At 40.5% G+C, this 21,171-nt stretch overlaps 1 protein-coding gene across 1 annotated transcript in view; it reads right to left on the reverse strand.

Annotated features, from left to right (window-relative positions):
* LOC139732163 (endosome/lysosome-associated apoptosis and autophagy regulator family member 2-like) overlaps window positions 1-21,171 on the reverse strand; it is a 73,683-nt gene that overhangs the window by 31,537 nt on the left and 20,975 nt on the right. Inside the window, exons 6-9 of the mRNA XM_071643033.1 lie at window positions 20,300-20,478; window positions 17,817-17,899; window positions 1,927-2,012; window positions 105-285 (exon numbers count right to left, since the gene is read on the reverse strand). Of these exons, the coding sequence (XP_071499134.1) occupies window positions 105-285; window positions 1,927-2,012; window positions 17,817-17,899; window positions 20,300-20,478 (529 nt within the window). The remainder of the gene's footprint in view (window positions 1-104; window positions 286-1,926; window positions 2,013-17,816; window positions 17,900-20,299; window positions 20,479-21,171) is intronic.

Raw genomic sequence — 21,171 nt, forward strand, 5'->3', positions numbered from 1 at the left:
CAGTACGGTATGCTATTTTCTGGAATAACTGTCACATATCCAGGACATCAAAGAGAGAAGTCAATATCAGATGAAGGAGCGTAACACCAGCAAGAAAAACTCACAAGTTGTGCCATCAGAGAATGTATTCCTGGGACAGAATTCGCATCGTGTCTTGTTGCTAAAAGACATGCCAGGGTTGCAGGGTGGACATGGCTGAAACTTGCCAGAGACTGGTAGAGTTACTGAGTCCTTATGGCTGGGGTTACAAAGCTGTGGCTTGATCCACTTATATTTTACCTTGGTCTGTAGGAAGGAAGATGAAACACAACAATAAAAGAAATCACAACTTATGAAGACAAATACCACTGCAGCAACAAATGTGTTATCCTCTATCTGAACTTCCACATGATCAATCCAGAATTCAAAGAACATAATTGCAAAGACTTCATTTAACTTTCAGGTTAAATTTTAATAGCAACTTGCATCAATATCAACAATATCACAACTGAACACAAGTAGCCTTTCCCCCTCTACCATACATTGATATGTAATCACATGGAAGGATATAATCATATCTCCCCTTTCCTGATGAAGACATTAAGTACTGTATACGCCGTTATTTTCGCGAGGGTTTTATTTTCGCGAATTTCGCGAGCTTTGGGCTGATCGCGAAATTAAAGACATGCGAAAATATTACCCCGTCATACCTTATGGACAAATTGATGACAAGGGCTGGCCGGACCACCAGCGTGCGCAGCTGTAACACCGGCCAGTACGTACACATACTGGCACATACTATTACTAGTACACTACGGTGCGACCGATTCTGAAAGTGCAGTACGCGATGTGTAATCTCCGTGCTACGTTACCCTACGCTACGCGATGGAACACTGGCTCGACGTGGTTGGGTGTGTGAGGCCTAGGGATGCATGTAAAACTTTCGCTAGCACTAGCGCAGCTCTGAAACTTTGTAGTCTAGGCCTACATCTATTTGTTGCAACATTTGGTAGGTATGGTTGGACCTACTACTCATCGACCTCCTAATGTTTTATTTGCTTGATATGAACATTTAACACTGAAATTCACGTAAAAAACTTGACCTATGTGATTGAGAAAATCCAGCTCTATCAAATGCCGTTGTTCCCTTTTCGATTCGAAGTTTCAGTGCAAAAATATCGCCGTCGAACTTGCGTGGCCTCACTTCAGCTCCCCGCAGTAACGCTCCTTATTGAGAACGACCACTGTTTTTGCATTGTAAATGCACGCAAACCGAGTTGTATTGAACACCGTGTTGTACGAAGCTTTTTAGAAACTTCCATAGACATTACATTACGATTCGGTGAAAATATTCATTCGAAATTTTGTCCTTGATTAAAACCATTAATGAACAGTGAATTTTTGCGTTTTCCCACACCATCCTCATCAACAGTCAAAGCCAATCCATTTTTATGTGCTTTGCGCGCAGTGAAGTGCGTACTAAGCATTCAGTGTGCCAATTAATACATGGTCACTTTAAAAGAGGGTGGTCGATATAGTAGGGCTATCATACTAGTACTTGTGAATGCCGTGTGTGATTGTCTGACTGCAAGTTCACGTAATTATTGTTTCATTTTATAAATCTTCTACTGCGTCTTTTCTATTGTCATGTTTGGGAAGTCACAATGCAAATGGAAAAGCATTACAAGTACATTGGCAAGTGTTTGAACTTGTTTCTCGGGCTTGGCATTACTAGTATCAATCGCAAATTTAACAACACGCGTAAATGCCACTGATATTGTGATTTGCGAAAATATCTGTACACAAAAATATTGGCGTATACAGTATCCACTGTATGTTACACAGTTTTCATACAGACCCTTGGCAGTAAGCAAACATCTAAGTCACATGAACCATGAGAATAAAATCCATCTAAAAGAATGAAATGTAAGAAAAATATCAACTTACCTTGTTTTGTTGACAAGGCGTGTGAATCCTGTAATAATCATGCTCTGTACATGGCTTTTTCTCAGTACAATTGCTGGATCCTGGAACTACATATAAGAGAAACAAAAAAGATTTCTCATTCATATTCATGCACTCAATGTTCCTAAAACTTTCATAAGCATGGCACAGAAGGAAAACAAATCAATATGTCAGCCATAATGTAGTCAAAGGACAATCTATGACAGGAAACCTCGTTGGAAAATGTTCATGTTCTATATTTATAGTCTACTGTTGTAAAAGAATTTCGGCTGATACATCTAAACATGACTTAGAGGAGGGACATCATGAACAAGTATAACAGAGACTGACTTGCACTACTTACAGAGGACATTCTTATGATCTACACACTAAAGTTATGACACTGCTATAAGAGGGAGGTTTCTGAATTGAATCATCCACATTTAAAGGACATCATACCTGTACATACATAGAAATTACTATCATTCAACCAGCACGGGAAAGAATGAGCACTTGACATACAATGTAGGTTACCATCACAGGTTCCTATCAACCATTATATCTGTCAATACAAGAATTAAATTTAATTTGAATATTGTTGCCAATCATCATGACAATTTTCCTTCATTTCACAGGTAGCACACACAGCTAAAACATACTACATTGTAATTTCCAGAAGGGATCAAACTTCAGTTTTCACCATTTGGAATTCTCTTGCAATATATCAAAAGGCTCAACCAAGAACCGTCTGACTGATTCTTGTTATGGAGTATTTTGAGATCAAGAGTGTGAAATTATAAAAGTTGGTGTACATGACTTTACTCCTGATACGCCCTCCCCATTCAATAAGGGTGCACGTCACGAGACCGACACCCACAAGTCATACAGCCCACAAGTCATACAGCTCACAAGTCATACAGTCCATGAGTTCGACACTAAGCCAACAAGGCCCACGAGACCGGCACATTACGCGCCGTGTTGTATCTGTCGAACTCGTGGGCTGTTTTTACCAAGTGTCAAACTCATGGGCTTTATTTGCCTAGTGTCGAACTCACGGGCTGTATGACTCATGGACCTGTTTTCAATGTCGAACTCGTGGGCTGTATGACTCATTGGTGTCGGTCTAATGGGATGACCCCTTCAATAATAGGTGGGTAGGACCTTACGAGTGTGGCGATCTGAATGTGCCCTACATTGTAGGAACAAATCCCATGCAGCTAACAAGGGGTGCATGCTATTCACTTCCATGTGGTGGATACTGTTATATTGAATTGAACTGAATTTATTTGTTCAGCACTAAAAAAAAAACAAGCAAATCAAAGCATCAAAGAATAACAATGATAAACAATCAGGACAAGCACAGGGTATTCAAAAGATGGATCTATACATGGAATACATAACGTATGATAAGCTAAAGGGAAGCAGCCAACAAGGAATTAAAAGTTTCATTAAAATCTGGCCAACTCAGGTGAGCAATAAAAGTATGCTTTAATGGTAATCATTTCCATATCTTTTAAACAAAGAGATGAGAAAATATACAAATGTAAGAACAGAACAAAATAAATAGCAATGATACGTGAAACAATACATTTACATTACAAAGACAGTACAAACACAAAGTGAGTTATAATCATAAGATGAAATAAAATATAATAATGCCAGCCAAGCATGTCAAGAAGTTAGGAGAGATAACTTTTTACAAACTTCTCCTTAAGTTTACGTTTGAATGTATACAAAAGAGGTAACTTTACGAACATCGCCTGGTATTGAATTCCATATTTTTGCGTGGACCTTGATAAAACACAGATTTATGAAATAATTATGTTCTTACTTTTGGCATGTGAAAATTCTCAGGGTTTCTGGTATGGTAGGAATGAATATAGCTATTTAAAGTGAAATAATGCAGCAGAGAATTGGGTAAAAGTTTTCTTTGCCATAAAAACATAAGATTGCCTAATATATACTTATATCTATCATACAACATTAAAATCATTGGGGTATAAAAAATGGGTAAAGTGTGAGCTAAACAAGTTGAATTGTTGATACCCTTATTACATGTTTTTGTAGTTTAAAAAGTCTGTCTAAATAAATATTTGCAGCACAACCCCAAACAGAAAGACCATATATGTGACCTTGCACCACAAAACAAACAAAACGTCGCCAGACATGGATTTTTAGTTAAGGACAGTTTCAGAAAGAACAGACCCTAAGGTTTTAAATGATGTATAACTCTGTTAATTTGAAATCTCCTAACCTATCTAAATACTGGAAAGAAAGCGCACAGTTTGGAAAAGTGTGAACCGAAAAAATAGGCTCTGAAGTACAGGGTCTATCCGTCTATTCAAGTGCTTAATCTTTATCAAACCGTGCTAGCTGTGCAATGAATGGGGTTAAAAAAAAAAAAAAAAATATGTAAGCCACGGGAGCAACAACAATGAAGGGATTATCAGATTAAAATTGAAATTGAGCATACTCTATCAGCACATTCTTTTTAAGATCAATTCCAACTTTCAAAGCAGTAGCATTATCCCTTCCAAAGTTATCACACTTGAAAGTGAAGAGTGTGCAAAGGGTTATCAAGAAATGAAAAGGTCCACTAAGACATACCTGATCTCACTACTCTACAAAAAAGGTTGTAGAAAAACTACTGGAAATGCACTTTCCCATTCATTTTATGATCCCAAACTTAAGAATGATGTAGAAGGGTAGCTCTATAATAAAATATGAAAAACTTAATATTGACTTGGTTGACCTGTTCCACCTTTTTCGAGTCCTCAAGTGAAATCAAAGGGTGCGACTTTGTTTGTTTTGTGATGCACGGTCACATATTCCAAAAATGGTGCAATAATTGCATTGTATATCATTTTAAGAATAACAGTGGATAGAGATTTAAGCCCAAAAATTATCCAGATATTTTTTGAAATCTCATTGCATATAGTGATCTTTCCAAATCAATCTATTATCAATTGTGATTCCTAAAAATTTCAAAGACACCTCCTGTTTACTTTCAGTTCCTGCTAAATATATTGTTATATATATCCTTCACATCAAAATTTCTGTTGGTGAATATCATAAAATGTGTTTTACTTGTATTTACTGATAGTTTACTCATATATAACCATTCTGAAATTACAGTAAGTTCATTATAGAATATCATTTGTAATGTTTGGGGATCATTATGAGACATAAAAATCCTGATGTCATTGGCAAACACAAATCTAACAGGCAAGTGCCATAATGTGTCTCGTCCATTCGTGTACAAGAAAATGTAGGCGAATGGGATATAACAGATTTAAAAAAAAGAGAGATAAAAAGAGATATAAAAGGGTAAAAATTTATGGCAAAAAAAAACATGCCATAAAAACTTAACATAGGGCCCTTAAAGTTTGTTGACCCCTGCCTGTGACCTTTGGCCTTGTGGTGACCATCCACTCCCCAAGGGACATCTACTATCCAAGTTTTGTCACAAATGGACCTATGGATCAAAAGTTATGACCTGTAACAGAAATGCGCCATAAAAACTTAACATTGGGCTCTAAAAGTTAGTTGACCCCTGCCTGTGACCTTTGACCTTGTGGTGACCATCCACTCCCCAAGAGACATCTACCATCCAAGTTTAGTCACAAATGGAGTAATGGATCAAAGTTATGACCCATAATAGAAATGCGCCATAAAAACTTAACATTGGCCTCTAAAAGTTTGTTGACCCCTGTCTGTGACCTTTGACCTTGTGGTGACCATCCACTCCCCAAGGGACATCTACCATCCAACTTTAGTCACAAATGGAGTAATGGATCAAAAGTTATGACCACAGAACTCTTACACATAGAAGAATCACTCGCCACCCGTTTTGTCGCCGTCGCTCGACTCATTGTCACGTGACGTCCGCCATTTTGCTTAGCGGAACTTTTTTGCGTGCAAATCCCAGCAGACGCTATCCACATACAGTTACTGCATGTTGTACCGTGTTTTTCTGACGTTCCGAGACCCTGAGCGAGGCATTAAAATGCCATATTGTGCGGCTGTAATCTGCACAAATCACTTGACAAAAGGATTTGGAAACAGGTAAGTTTGACACCAAGCCATGATGAGAATAAGAAGTAAATTAATTCCCCAAGTAACGTTACAATTAGGCGGATCGGTCGTATGTTGGCTTTCTTGTGAGCGCAGTAGCAAAGGTAGTCCCAGACACTGGATTTTGTGTTTGCCGTCGACATATCTGTTTACCACCAAGTACTATGCAAAATAAAAAAGATCAAGCAGGCCTAATTTAGGCCCTGGGGCTATATTACACTCTGTACGTTGTGTGTTGGGGCAAACAGCTTTGTACATGAAAAAAGTGTAAATTTATGTAAATTTGAGCGTAGGTGTAAACTTTACACGTAAATTTATTCTTGTCTAGCTAGTTAGAGTCATACAGTACCAGTGCCCAATGGTGCCTGGTGGGCCAGTGTCAGTGTCAGTGACAACACTACAGTCGTTTAGATACTAGATTGTCTAGACTGACTGTGTACTCTAGTATTAAAGTAACCCCGGGACATTGCTTTCGCAATATGCAATATTTGTCATACATGTATTTGCGAGACTTGTCTTGCCTATATATTGTTGCCACGTTAACATTTCGTACTATACCATATAGTATGTTTTCACACTCATAAGGATTTCATTTTGAATTGTGCTTGAAGCGAACAAGTGCAAGTGAAATCTTGGATTATACAGTATTGCCTTTGATATTTTTTTTTAATATTCTTGCCAGTGTCCATTATTCATGGTTTTATTTTGCTGCCATATTATATGCTAAGTGATTGTACATGCATTTGCTTTCATGATATATACAATACATGTAGTTGTCTTATTTGTGATGCTTGTTTTGCCTACATGTACATACTTTGAGATGCACTGTAGTATGTTTTCACACTCTTTAGATTTCACTTTGAATTTCGTTTGAAGCAAATGGGTGTGTGTGAAATCTTGCATTATACAGATGTTCATGGATTGCCTTTAGTTGATATTGTTATGCCAAGAATGCATTTGATATTCTTGCCCGACAGTGTTCATTCTTATGAATCTTTATGGATTTTATGTTGTTGCTATATTGCATGATAGTTGATTATACAGGCATTTGCTTTCGTGATATACAACATTTGTTGTATATCTGTGATAGTTGTTTTGCTTACATGTTGTTACCAAATTATGTTTTCATACTACACAGTGTATGGGATAGTGTTTGTTAAACTCATTACTAAGGATTTAATTTTGAATCATGCTCAGCTAAGTACAAGTGAAATCTTACATTTACAAATGTATTGCCTTTGTACTGTTGCCAGGAATGTCTTTGGTGTTTTTTTCAGTGTTCATAATTCGTAGATTTATATTGCCATAGTGTATGCGGATCAACACAATATGTTTTCATACTATACCATAGTGCGTTTTTACACTCATTAGGATTTTCTTTTTGAATCACGCTTGAAGCTATCAAGGGCAAGTGAAATTGTGCACTATATTGATGTATTGCCTTAGATAATCTTGCCAGACAGTGTTCATTATTCATGAATTTTATGTTGTTGCCCTATTGCATGTCCATTATAGATGCATACTGTAGTAGTAGCGCCCCCTAGCGGTTTCACCCTAACCCCCCTGTCTACACAGGGGAGGTATAAAAGGGATTGCCTGTACGCGCATCCCTCAGTTGTGACCTGGAACCTGATTGAAAGACATACTGACTGAGCTACAAGACAAGTTACAGTTGCAACTCACCAGTAGTGCCGGTAAGTACTACCGTTACTACAACAGTGGCGTCACGGACAATTGTCCTACTTCCTGTGCCATTGTTTTCGTGGACATAGAGCCGCAATTTAAGCTGACTCCGCTGCCGCTATTATTTTCGCCAACAGGCGTTGCACTCCTATACCGCACCGATACGCGAAGGGTGGAGCACATGCGACGGAGCCGAGGCGAGAGCTCTTGGCAGCGCGAGGGAGCTTGGCGGTGTCCACGTTTGTCGATTGTTCCTGTAGTGTAACTCGTTTTGTGCTTGTATTGTCTAATTGTCTTGGTGTAATCGTTTTCATTGGTAATTTTGCTTGTTGGGGAGGAGGAGTGTGTTGATTGTTGGAGTGACAGTGCGTGATTTGTAACATCTTGCACTAGACCAGGCCCACCTGTATTCAGGGAGCTCCAAATTCATTGAAATATCATCTTTTCTGATTGTTCTAGTTGCAAGCGTATTTCGTTTGTTAGTTTGACTGTCGATGGTGTTTGCTGAAATTATTCTTCGGCGTGATTTCAGCTTGTGAGTGCGAGTGTCATTGTTTGCGTGGTGCGTTTTTCTTTTTAAACGTGGTCCAGGTCTAGATCTCGGTCTAGCCCTGTATACGCGTTACGTGTATTGCGTGGTGGTCGTCTGCGTGCTAGATCTACATTTGTCATATTTGTTTCACGTGTTTCGTTCCACACGTGTGTCTCGGTGGCTTGGGTAGGTGGACCTCCCTTGCCCCATTCGTTGCGTGATATCACTGTATTCGTTGCGTGTTGTATCCCTGTGTATACCTGTGTGTCCCAGTTCAGGCGAGTTTTAACTTGCCTGATATTTCGCGCGATAGCGTTGCCGGATAGCTCGTGTGTACGGTGTGTATTCACTGCACTCGCTAGCCGTTCTGTCAAAGCTTCCATTGTGTTCAGGCTCTGGCGTGCACAGTTCTCCACGTCCATCGTGTGTAAGGAGGGAGGGTATTTCCCTGCGGTGAGCTGCGCGCCTGTTGTGCTGGACCTCTCTGGCATCGCGTTCCCCTTTCAGTGTGTATTCGTATAGCGCGGCTATTCGTGTTCTTCTTCGTGTTTTCTCTGTCGCGCTCTCTCCTACTTTTCGCAACCTGCGAGATTTGTAGCGCGATCTCCTTTCTTTCTAGATTGCGTTTTCTATTGTTGCGCTCATTCTCTCTTTGTTTGTTGCGTCGACATTTTCATTTTCTACTGTCATTCTGACTTTCCTTGCTACCTCTATTTTGCCCTTTCCAGTGCTCTCCTCTCTGTAAGCTGCTTTACTCGTGGAACGTTCGTGTTTTTCTATTTTCGCGGGAGTACTTTGCCCCGCGATTAGTATAGTGGCAGCGGAAGTCGGTGCATTTCCCCACTTTTTGTGGGATGTATCCCCCTCTACGTGAGGGAGTGCTACGTCCTTCTTTTCGATTGGGAAGGAGGGAGGAAGTTGGTGGGCACCATTCACTCCTCTTGGTGAGGAGGGCCTGTCATTATTTTCTCCCTTACTTAGGAGGATTGGATTACATTTCTCCTTTTGCTGTGCGGAATTGCAACCGTTTATACAATAATTTTTGATTGTTTGTGTGACTGTCCTTTGCCTGACTGGTGCTACAACTTGGCTCATTCATTCTGCATCATTTTGCGGTGCTGAAGGACATCATTCCGATTTCCGGTGAGTACACTGTATCTGATACATTACTCCGTTAACTCTTGATTTGTTTGTTTGGATTATAGATTATTACTATTTGTTTTGAGTATCTGTAGTGTATATAGCTTCATGCTGTTACTGTCATTTTGGATTGTTTTGCAGATACGAAAATAGTTCTGTATCCGTAACCACATTTGACTTGGGCCTAGTTTCGACTGCTTATGACGTGTGCTGTATTGCTGCTGTGTGTCGGGTGTGTCGCATACATTGATTGCGTGTTGTCCTTTTCACTTGTGCTGGTGGTAAAGTTAATTGTGACTGATTGTTTTGTTTCTGCTTTTGTGTTTGTACGGTAACTTAAAGCGTAAAGAGATTGTGTTTTCATAAATATCTGTTTTCCTGCAAGCACAGATTTATTTCTCTAGCATTGCCATATTCTATTCTGGTTTTATATTTGTAGGTCCTAGACTCCCGAGTCTTACCCAAGTTGAGTTGTTACTGTGACCTCCCTATTTTTGTGATAAGGGAGGAGTGAGATCGGAACAGCTGTGATTATTTTTCAAGTGACATCAGGCAAAAGAAACGAATTGTAATTTCCCATTTTAGGTTCGTAATTAGTAGCCATATATGTTTACAATTGTATCTGGTGTTTGTTTTGAATAGTATTTTGTGAGTGATTGAGTAGTAAAAACTAAAGTGAGTAATAGTTTGTGTGTCAAATGATGTGTTGCTGATTATGATAATTACAGATTGGGGTAATTGGCATATCATTGGTCAGTATTAGTGAGTATATGTTTAAGATCCTTTCTTCATTAGTACATGTTGATTTAGTTTAGTTATTGGTACCTGTTTTAAACATATTCGCTGAGCGAATAGGTTGTTTGCATGGGTGCTAGTCATGGCGATGCCCATTAATTATTTATCCCGTAGTGAGTTTGTACGTCTTGGATTGTCGTCAATCCAAGTCAATGACATTTTGAAGCTCCGGAATGAGCATGGGAATGTCACTCAGGACGTGTTGGAGTCCTCTGACATTCCAGGGATCGAGGATCTCATCCCGAAATTTGTGTTCTGTCCGCAGTTAGAGCCTGAAGAGTCTTTACCTTCAGACACTGCGACTGCTGATCCCATTGAGACATCAAGGGGAGGAGTCCAATCTCGGGGGACTTCCCCGTACCCCCATGATGCATATCCTCCCCCCAGGGAGGATCAAACAGGGAAGACCCTATCTTCCCATGCAGGGCAGTTGCGTCACTGCTCAGTGCAGCAAGATAGATCCCGACAAGACACCCTATGTGGGAAGTCATATGGAGGTGCTTTCGATCATGACACCTCTGCCTCCGACTCCCAAGAATTTGAGGGTGTAGCAATCGGACAGAAAAGGTTTCAGCGACGTGGAGCTCCCAGAGGGAGGAGTTGGAATGATAGGGAGTACTCCCAAGATAGGGAGAATATTCACTCCCTACCCAAAGAGCATTCATACACACGTATGGGTGGCAGGGCATCGCAATGGGATTACAATGAAACCCAGTGGGGTAGGCAGGAGGGGTACCCTCCTAGCTCTGCCAGGAGAAGTGATTCCCATGACTTCTCCAATGATAGGCCTGGGATGGACCCACCACACCACTGGGGTTACGAATACCTCCCAAAGACTGTTACCTTCGATGGAACAGGTAATTGGAGGGCGTTTTGCCGCAAATTTGAGGCTTTCGCAAATGCGAGAAACTGGAGCCCGGCCCAGCGTTTGGATCAATTATGCTGGTGCCTAGTGGGCAAGGCTAGCAATTTCTTTGAGTTCCTGATTAGTCGCGAGCCGGAGCTCAAATATTGTGAAGTCGTGTACCGCTTTGCAAAACGGTTCGATCGTCAGGAGCCAGCGGAGGCCGCGCAATTAGAGTTCAGCACTGCCAGTCAAAGCGCGGAGGAATCTCTTTGCGAATGGGCGGATCGTTTGAACGAACTTGCTAGTCGCGCATTTCCAGAAGTCCCAGAGAGAGCGGTGCAGCAACAGCTGGTACTCCGTCTATGCCAGGGGTGTACTGACAAGGAGGCAGGGTGGTATGCCCTTGACCGACACCCCCTGAATGTAGACGACGCAGTGGAAGCCTTACGGTGGTATCAACACTCCCGTATAGCAGTGTATGGCAGGCCACGCCAAGTCAAGACCATGGCCCTCAACCCAGAAGATGAGGGAGAAGCCCAGGACTGTAGGGTGGAAAATGCCCCCTTCCATTTAGGTCAAGGAGGTACACGAAATGGCCAACCTTTGCCCACAATGGAGCGCCGATTATCAAATTTAGAAGGCTCTGTTGAGCGACTGAGTAAGAGGTTGGATCGCCTAGCATCCATGGAAAACGTATTGGGATCCATGGGAAGGAAGCTAGACAACTTGTCCTCCTTAAGAAAACAGTTGAATCAACAAATGGAGAGACAGAACCCCCGTAATTCTGGGGGAGCTCCAAACTCTCCAGGACAGCAACCCCTTTGCGTCCACTGGGGAAAGGAAGGGCATGTTGAAAGGAACTGCCCAAATATGTCCAGACCTAACAACAAGAAGGTGCCACTCAGGAAAACCGAGGAGTCAAACTCCTCTGGGTCGGAGGATTAGGCCCTGCTCCGACCTGCACAACTGAGGGCCAACCTTCCACTGATATCCAGTACAGTGCTGGAGATGAGGATGGCAGTAGCCAGCCTGAATTTATCCCAGTATTTCCTATATTGTCACCAGACAGAGAGGGAGTAAACCAGGTAGGCGATGCACCCTCTAGTCAGAAAGGAAATACAGGTCAGTCAAGAGATGGAGATAAATCCTTTGGGGCGAGTCCCTTGAGGGAGTTGGACCCTCAAACACCCCTAGATGAGGTGGCTGTATGCAAGGTGAGATCAACTCCCTTGTTTGCAGTACCTGTAAAGGTAGGTAACCATTCTCTTAAGGCAGTGGTGGACACTGCGGCGGAAATATCAATCATATCCCAAAAGGTGTATGAAAAGTTACAACCTTGTCCACAAAAGATCAGGGATGTGTTTATTTCCGCAGATGGCCGTGATTTGAGGATGCCAGGTATGATTGTAGACCCCATTCGGATCAAGCTAGGGGGTTGTGAGTTCTTGACGGAGGTTTGTGTGGCCCCTATCGAAGGTGAAATGCTGTTGGGGTTAGATCTCCTCCGTAAGTATAGAATTATACTGCACATACAACATTCACGGCTAGAAATTGGGAATGTTCGCATCCCAATGATGCATGGTGAACAGTCACCATATGGACGAGCTTCTTGCGTGTGCTTGTTGAAACGCGCAATCATCCCTCCAAACACCTTGAAGAGGATTACTGGTGTGATACACCAGCCAGAGAAAGATCTTGGGATTAAGCTTACCCAGGATATGCTTGGCGGTATCCCACGTTACTTATGCAGTAAGGTGAAAGGGATGGGATAGGCATAGATATCAGGGCCACCCCCCTGTAAGGTGTTAACAGAGGTGTAACAGACCACCTCTATGCTTTCTCCTGTGATTGTGGAAGGTGGATTTATCACACCTTCCAGGTAGGGGTTTACCCTGCGTAGCTCCCCAGTATGCTGGGCGAGTAGCTTCCCTTGTGGTTAGGACACTAGGGAGGAGTATGTTTAAAAGGCGATGAGGAAGATCCCATCACCTTTCTGGGGTGTAAGAAATACGCCCATGCCTGTTTGGAGCTGATACAGCCCAATACCTGTAAAGAGAGTGGTGGCTGCCACCACTAGATATTAGTTTTATAACCTAATGGGAGGATCAGACCCCCACGCAAGGATAAAGTATAGTTTGTATAGGATTTTGTAGGATTTTCGGTTTATCAGTTTTATTTTTTAAAACAAATGCAGGTTAGGGAATTGTTTAATTTATTTTGGTCATGTATTAAGGTTTTATGAGAGTTTCGGTGGCCAAAACAACATATTTGTTATGGTTCGTTAATTAAGCTTCTGTTGCATTTCATGCACGTATTTGTTTTAAGAATGCTTTCTTTGGCGGTTTTTATTTGTATATTGGTGTTTCTTGTAATAGGAACAGTCGTATATTTTGGGACTTGGGTCATCCCATGAGAGGGGAGCTTCCCCTATTTTAAGGTGTTGTTTTTAATGCTAGTTGGGGCTATAGGGTTTTTACTCCCTCCCAACATCAACGGTCCCTTGCACCTCCACTCAGTACATGAGTGACCTAGGCGGTGGCCCGCTGAACTGCCCTCGGCAGACCCCCGAGGGCTGGTCAGATTGTGCATTCCCATGGGTGGGGCTCTGCGAGATCCCCGGTTGTGCGGGATTTGGGGGTTATAGTTAGGTTTTTATTTTGGCCGGGGCTGTTTTTTTTTTCCTATTATGCCCCTTGTTTTATAAAACGGGGGGGAATGTAGTAGTAGCGCCCCCTAGCGGTTTCACCCTAACCCCCCTGTCTACACAGGGGAGGTATAAAAGGGATTGCCTGTACGCGCATCCCTCAGTTGTGACCTGGAACCTGATTGAAAGACATACTGACTGAGCTACAAGACAAGTTACAGTTGCAACTCACCAGTAGTGCCGGTAAGTACTACCGTTACCGGCACTACTGGTGAGTTGCAACTGTAACTTGTCTTGTAGCTCAGTCAGTATGTCTTTCAATCAGGTTCCATGTCACAACTGAGGGATGCGCGTACAGGCAATCCCTTTTATACCTCCCCTGTGTAGACAGGGGGGTTAGGGTGAAACCGCTAGGGGGCGCTACTACTACAATACTGTAAACGTGGAAATTTTCGCGGTACATTAATTTTCGCGGATTTCGCGCTACGTTCGGCTAGCGCGAATTCAAAAACGCGCGAATATATCTTCGCAATTTTCTATGCACATTTTGAACGGCCTGAATTGTGTGCGCTTCGTCGATGATACAGCTACGTAGTACAGACATGTTTACGCATATAGCAGTATCATCGCACGCACCGCACGCACCGAGCCCTTGGCCGATTGGTGTGCTACATCCCCGCGACTACAGTACTAGTACTAGTACTACTAACAGTACATGTATCGAGTAACACACACATGTACTACGTAATTGAGCGCTTGTACTCGCACTCGCGCCGCTCGCTACATCGCTTATCGTACGCTGGCATCGCTGGATGAAAACAGAGATTGTGTATTAACCCGCTGTGGAGCGCGAATTTAAGAACCCGCGAATATGTTTTCGAGCCGCTCAGCGCGAAAAATTAATCGCGCGAAAATATTGACGTTTACAGTATGCATTTGATTTTGTGATTACAATAGTTGTCACAAATTTGCGACACTGGTGGTCTTGCCTATCATTTGCATAATATGTTCCTGACGCATGTACTGCCTGTGATTATAGCCGCCGTATTAGGTATGATAATGGTACGTGTACTTCAAGCAAATTGTATATCACTGTACTGTGGTTGATTCTCAGCAATCAACTTTGACCTTGATGAATGTCAAATAAATTGTAAAAAATCAGGAAAATTAACTCTGTCTAACTTAACTTTATGTTTTTTGTGGAAGACAATCTTGAAAGGAGTTCATGCTTGTAATGTGTGTGTGTGTGAGTGTGTGAATACATATATATGTATATGTATATATATATACATAGATATATATATATTGATTGAGTACCAGGTAGTCTACATGTTGGTGCAGCAATATCATGATATCGAAAGTAAAACAGAAACCAATTTCATGTTGATCACCAACAATTTATTTACAGCACACAAATATTTGAGCGATTCGCTCTTTCTCAAGTGTTGTTGCAAATCGCTCAAAAATTGGTGTGGTGAAATAAATTGTCAGTGATTAGCATGAACTCGATTTCTGTTTTATTTCATGTATACAGATATACAGTGTATACATGCCTATAGGCATATTGCTTCCTATACCAATATGTGCAATAGTGGTAACTACATTGTACTACACACTACTAATGATAATGATAACAGCAGGAATATAGATAATTAAGGTGATGTTGTCTTCCAAATTTCTAATATGTTGAACGAGTGTCAGATGGGGAAGATGTATTACATGATCATATCCACAAATCATTGATTTTTACAACTGGACTGACTGGAAATTTAATTTGATCTGTTTAATGGGAGAAAAATCAAAAGCACGAACACACATCTTCTTACAATATCATTGGAGGGGGAAAATGCAAGACATAGGGGTGAGAGGGGTATCAGAAAAATGGCAGGACACAGACAAGGACAGGCGCGCGTCTTAGATTATTTTATACCAAAGCAGATCACGTCTCCGAAGTCAAATAGATCTATCCGAAAGGGGAAAAAAACACCTGTTTCAATACAGACAACTTTCAGAGAAGAGTGTGAAATAAATAACATAAATGAGTACATGAATCTGTGGTCAACGCTGGATTGAGAAGTACCAGTTTGACAGTTTACAAGTTCAAGTAAATATCAAGGGCTATAGCGGCTGTCATACTGTCCGATCAGTGAGTTGACCGTACCGTACTCGCGAGGAGCTGCGGAGGTACCGCTAAGCAACATGGCGGCGTGTGCACTGAGGCGTCACATCCGGGGTGCGCGGTGGCGACACCGAGCTCAGCGGGTTGTGAATGGGTATGATTCTTCTATGTGTAAGAGTTCTGTGGTTATGACCCATAATAGAAACGCGCCATAAAAACTTAACATAGGCCTCTAAAAGTTAGTTGACCCCTGCCTGTGACCTTTGACCTTGTGGTGACCATCCACTCCCCAAGGGACATCTACCATCCAAGTTTAGTCACAAATGGAGTTATGGATCAAAAGTTATGACCCATAATAGAAACGCGCCATAAAAACTTAACATTGGCCTCTAAAAGTTCGTTGACCCCTGCTTGTGACCTTTGACCTTGTGGTGATCATCCACTCCCCAAGGGACATCTACCATCCAAGTTTGGTCACAAATGGAGTTATGGATAAAAAGTTATGACCCATAATAGAAATGTGCCATAAAAACTTAAAGGACATGTTCACCTTCATAGACGTGGGTTGAGTGAATGAAGCAATATTACTGAGAGTTTGAGGAAATCCACAATCCGTTCAAAAGTTATGAATTTTTTTAAAGTTTCTGCTCAGTCATGACTGGATGAGAAGGCTACTATAGCTTGTGATGTCACATGAGTACAACGGTATAAAGAAAGTATAAAGAAAATTCACCTTATTTTCACTTTTCTCGTATAGCAAAAGAACACTCGACTTCTCTCTTTCAGAAGGCAAGGGGAATAATATTATCCTTAACATACATCAGTAACAAGTCCAAGAAATGTGCACTTTATTCAAAAAGTACAATTTTGTGAAATTCTCTTTTTATTTTCATTATATCGTTGTACGCATGTGACATCACACACTGTAGTAGTCTTCTCATCCAGCAGTAATTGCGCAGATACTTTAAAAAATTCATAACTTTTGAACAGAATGTCGGATTTTCCTCAAACTTTCACTGATATGTCCTACTAATATTGATGCATTCACTCAATCCACATATTCATGAAGGTGAACTTGTCTTTTAAAGGCATAATTTACCATTTGCAGATGAAACAGAAACCCAGCATTAGTGCTTTAAAATAGTTCTAAAATGTGAGTTAGGGATAGAAACAACCACTGTAAAAATTTGAATCCATATAATAGACGTTGAGTATTGTTAGACATTTTGAATAAAATTTATTTAGGCATGAGAAGTGGAGTGCCTCTCCCTAAAACCATATCGGGTCGAAGTGAATATATTGCACTCCTTTTGATAAAAGATAATAGACGAACATAAATACATTTTCAAAAATCTTTGAAAAAAAGGAAAAAAAACAGATATCACACGGTAATTACTTAAAATCTCTTGTGAACCTCTTTGAGAAACAGGTATTACACATGCGATTTTCAGTTTATCAGGAAACACACAAGCATCTAAACACTTATCAAATATTGCACTTAGAAGTTCACATATATGATTAACAACTCCTTTTAAAACACAAACTGCAATTCTATCTGAACCAGGGCTGGTATCATTTTTAAAATTCTTCACAGTATCAAAAATTTCATCAGGAGATATTTGTTTTAAAAAATGTCAAGGCTTCTCATTGTAATAAATATATTCAATTACAAAGCAACCATGCTCAGAAATGCTCTGAGATTAAGTACTTCCCACGTACCTTTTTAGGCAGAAATTTTGCATTTTCTGCATTACCCAGCTGAAATTATCTATCACAGCATTATCATACACATTTCTCATGTGTTTTTAAATTTGTGTGATGACAAGTTTCATGATTTTGTGTGTGTGTGTGTGTGTGTGTGTGTGTGTGTGCTACTGAGGATTTAAAAATGCATGTTATCTCAACTGGTCTTTACAGCAAAGTGTAGTACGTAGCACAATGAAGGTAGCTCCAATGAATAATGTACAGTGTAGGGGGAAAAGGACCAGGTAAAATTACAAAAATAATGAACATGGAAAGAATAAGCTTGGCACACATTCAGCTTTATCACACATCTTACCTGAAAAGTATGTTTCTGTGTTACATCCTGTACAGTTCATTGCTCCAGATAATGAATATGTATTTTCAGGGCATTCAGCACAGCTGGGAATAGGTAAAGATTGGAAAAGGTCACATGAATGTAATTTGCACTGAGTAATGAAAGCCACAGCTACAATGTAATTATATCACATTGTACAGGTACACATTGTACACAAAACATAAGTTCGGGTTCCCTTTCATATACATTGTGGCAGGGCTTGACATTAGAGGTGACCCTGTGGCCCAGCCACTAAAAATTGATGCTTGGCCACCAAATTTCCAAAACAGTCATCTTTTAGAGGCCCAATCAGGCACTGAAAACTAAAAATGGGCTGTTCCGTTTCCCTTCGTCTTCGGCCACTACAGTTATTTTTCAGGCCATTAAAACTTCAGATTCATACATTTTAGTTGCCGAACAGGCAATCAGAGAAGAAAAAAGTTTGTTTCAAGCCTTGGATATAGCATTTCACAATAAGAACAACACATATAATTGCAAGGTCCATGCTTGCTTCGGGCAACAGGCTGCACGTTTTAGTTTAATTTGTCATTGTAATTTACGATTAACTTGGCACAATATGTCATCCCATAGTCTCTAACATTCTGGTGTAGCGGACATGAAACACAATTACATAAGGTCCTTTCATGCTTTAGTGAAAAACATCAAACAAAAAGCAACAACCTGCTCTTCCAATAGCAATTGTCATGGTATTTGATAGTCTATGCAGGCGATATACATGCATATATTACACATACTGTATATGCCGAGTATTTTGCAAGGTTTTTATTTTTGCGAATTTTGTGAGTCAGCTGCGATTGGCGAAATTAAAAACACGCGAAAATATTGACTCTGATGCCGATATGAATGTGACCTACGCGTATATATTTCTCCGTTCAGTACCAGACTTCACGATCGCGACTTTAACCTCTCGCGAAATTGTTGGGAAGTCCCGATTTGCAAAAATTTAGACTCACGAAATATATGGCGTACACAGTATTTAATAGAGTTGATGCTTGCAAGAAAAAAGCATCAAGCATGAACAAGTGTATGAACCTATTCTCAGTTCATTAAAATACAAACATGAAAGGACAAGTCCACCTTCATATACATAAGGATTGAGAGAATGCAGCAATATTAGTAGAACAAATCAGTGTAAGTTTGAGGAAAATCAGACAATCCATTCAAAAGTTACGAATATTTTAAGTATATGTGCAGTCACTGCTGGAAAAGAAGACTACTACAGTGTATGATGTCACATGCGTACAATTATATAAGGAAAATAAAAAGAGAATTTCACGAAACTTTACTTTTTGGAATAAAGTGCACATTTCTTCGACTTGCTACTGACGTATGTTAAGGGTAATATTATTCCTCCTGCCTTCTGAAAGAGAGAAGTCGAGTGTTCTTTTGTTATGCGAGAAAAATGGAAATATATTGAATTTTCTTTATTCTTTCTTTATATCATTGTACTCACGTGACATCACAAGCTATAGTAGTCTTTTCATCCAGCCGTGACTGAGCAGAAACTTCAAAAATTCATAACTTTTTTAACGGATTGTCCGATTTTGCTCAAACTCTCACTGATGTGTTCTGCTAATATTGCTGCATTCACTCAACCCACATGTCTATGAAGGTGAACTTGTCCTTTAAGACAGATAACACAGTGACATTTCAAACACTGACAAAATCAACTCTTTATGTGTAATGCATGGTGTAAACCCCTGTTTGCCATATTATTTTGAGACAGCAACGTAGTCCTGCTTTGGAAAAAGATTCTGTTTTTGTTTTTCAAATCCATGTAACTTTTTTTTCAAATTTTTGTTACCCAAGGCATGTATGTTGATCCCCCCACAAACTGAAATAGCTGCTTTTATGTTGTGTTTGTCTGTTGTAAAATCCTTGTAAGTTGGACTTATTTTTCTTGTATTGTTGCAATGTCCTACTGTGTATGTATCATTCCTGTATTTTTTGTAAATGCTTTTTATCAGGATGTAGAAATAAATGAAATGAAATGAAATGAAATGTATTGAGAATAGTTGTAATAAAAATGCAAAGATCTGATTTAATGTAAATGGTATGACAAATCAATGACTGTTTTTCTTTCAAGTGACCAGTAGCCATATCATTGTAGAGACATGGTTTTTGCACACAAAACATTGAGAGCAACTTAGAATTTACTTGCTAATCTAGTATGGAACACCACTTAATAGTCAGTTACCACATATATGCAAGCTACATGTGACAGAAACTGAATCACAAGAAATGCTTTCATTGTACTGTGCCATTTGGCAATTCATTGACTGGTTTGGGCAGTTTGCTTGAGCATAGTATGCGAACTTGGCATACCGTCAACTTGAGTCGGGGCATGCAAACATGGCACATAAAGAGTTAACGGTATTGTCCACAACATTTCCAAACCATAGACTCCCACAGAAGAAATAGAGCATGAACTCCTTTGATCCTACCTGGAAGCCCCGGGCTGGTCTGAGAAGGTACCAGGAGGACACTTAGTACAGTCTGAGGTGTATTCTAGACCCATGACCTCTACACTTCTGATATAGGCCCGTGGAATCTGGTAGGCAGTACCAAAGTACAGGCTGTCTGTGCTCCAAGTGATGACATTAAGCCCAGCATCAAGGTCAACCTGAAACAGTCATGAACTTCCTCGTTATTTTTCTTTACAAATTAACCAGGCCTGAGAGGTTCTGGTTGAAGCTGTGTGCATGAAGTGACTTCATATTTTCTGAGGGGCGAAACCCCGAAGAAAGTAGTGCTATTGAAGTCACCTCATGCACATAGTTTCAATCAGAACCGGCGGTTGACTGACCTAAAGTTATGTGTATTTTTTCTCACAATCAGAATTACTTGTGAAAGTTTGTGCATCAACTGAGAGATACCCTTTACTGTCTTTTTGCAAAGCAGAGATGGTGGAAACTGTACTGTGATGTCTTCTGCACTACAACACACACTTGTGTGACAAAATGGTGAGCTTGAGCTTAGCAATATCACAATGGAAGCATGATATACTTTTTTATGCCTCCACCATGAAGTGTCCCTGGAAGCATAAAAATGTCAAGAAACCCAATGATGCCTCAGCGATAACCTTCGGAATAAAGGACAGAAATATTCAGGTTAACAAATCCTTTTTCATTTTTGGATTAACAATTCTACAGGCATCTACTATGGTGAATTTGTGTGTTTCAGAACAGTGAACCTCATATTATTTTCTGATAAACGAACATTCAGAATGGGTCTAGGGCAATTACCCCCTGGCAATTATCCCGGTTCCTTCCTCTGGCCCTAATCCTAATCCTAATCCTGAACCTAATCCTAACCC

Source organism: Diadema antillarum, unplaced genomic scaffold (genome assembly GCF_040938485.1).
Source record: "Diadema antillarum isolate AM-2024a unplaced genomic scaffold, OU_Dant_1.0 seq00000401_RagTag, whole genome shotgun sequence".
Taxonomy (NCBI): Eukaryota; Metazoa; Echinodermata; class Echinoidea; order Diadematoida; family Diadematidae; genus Diadema; species Diadema antillarum.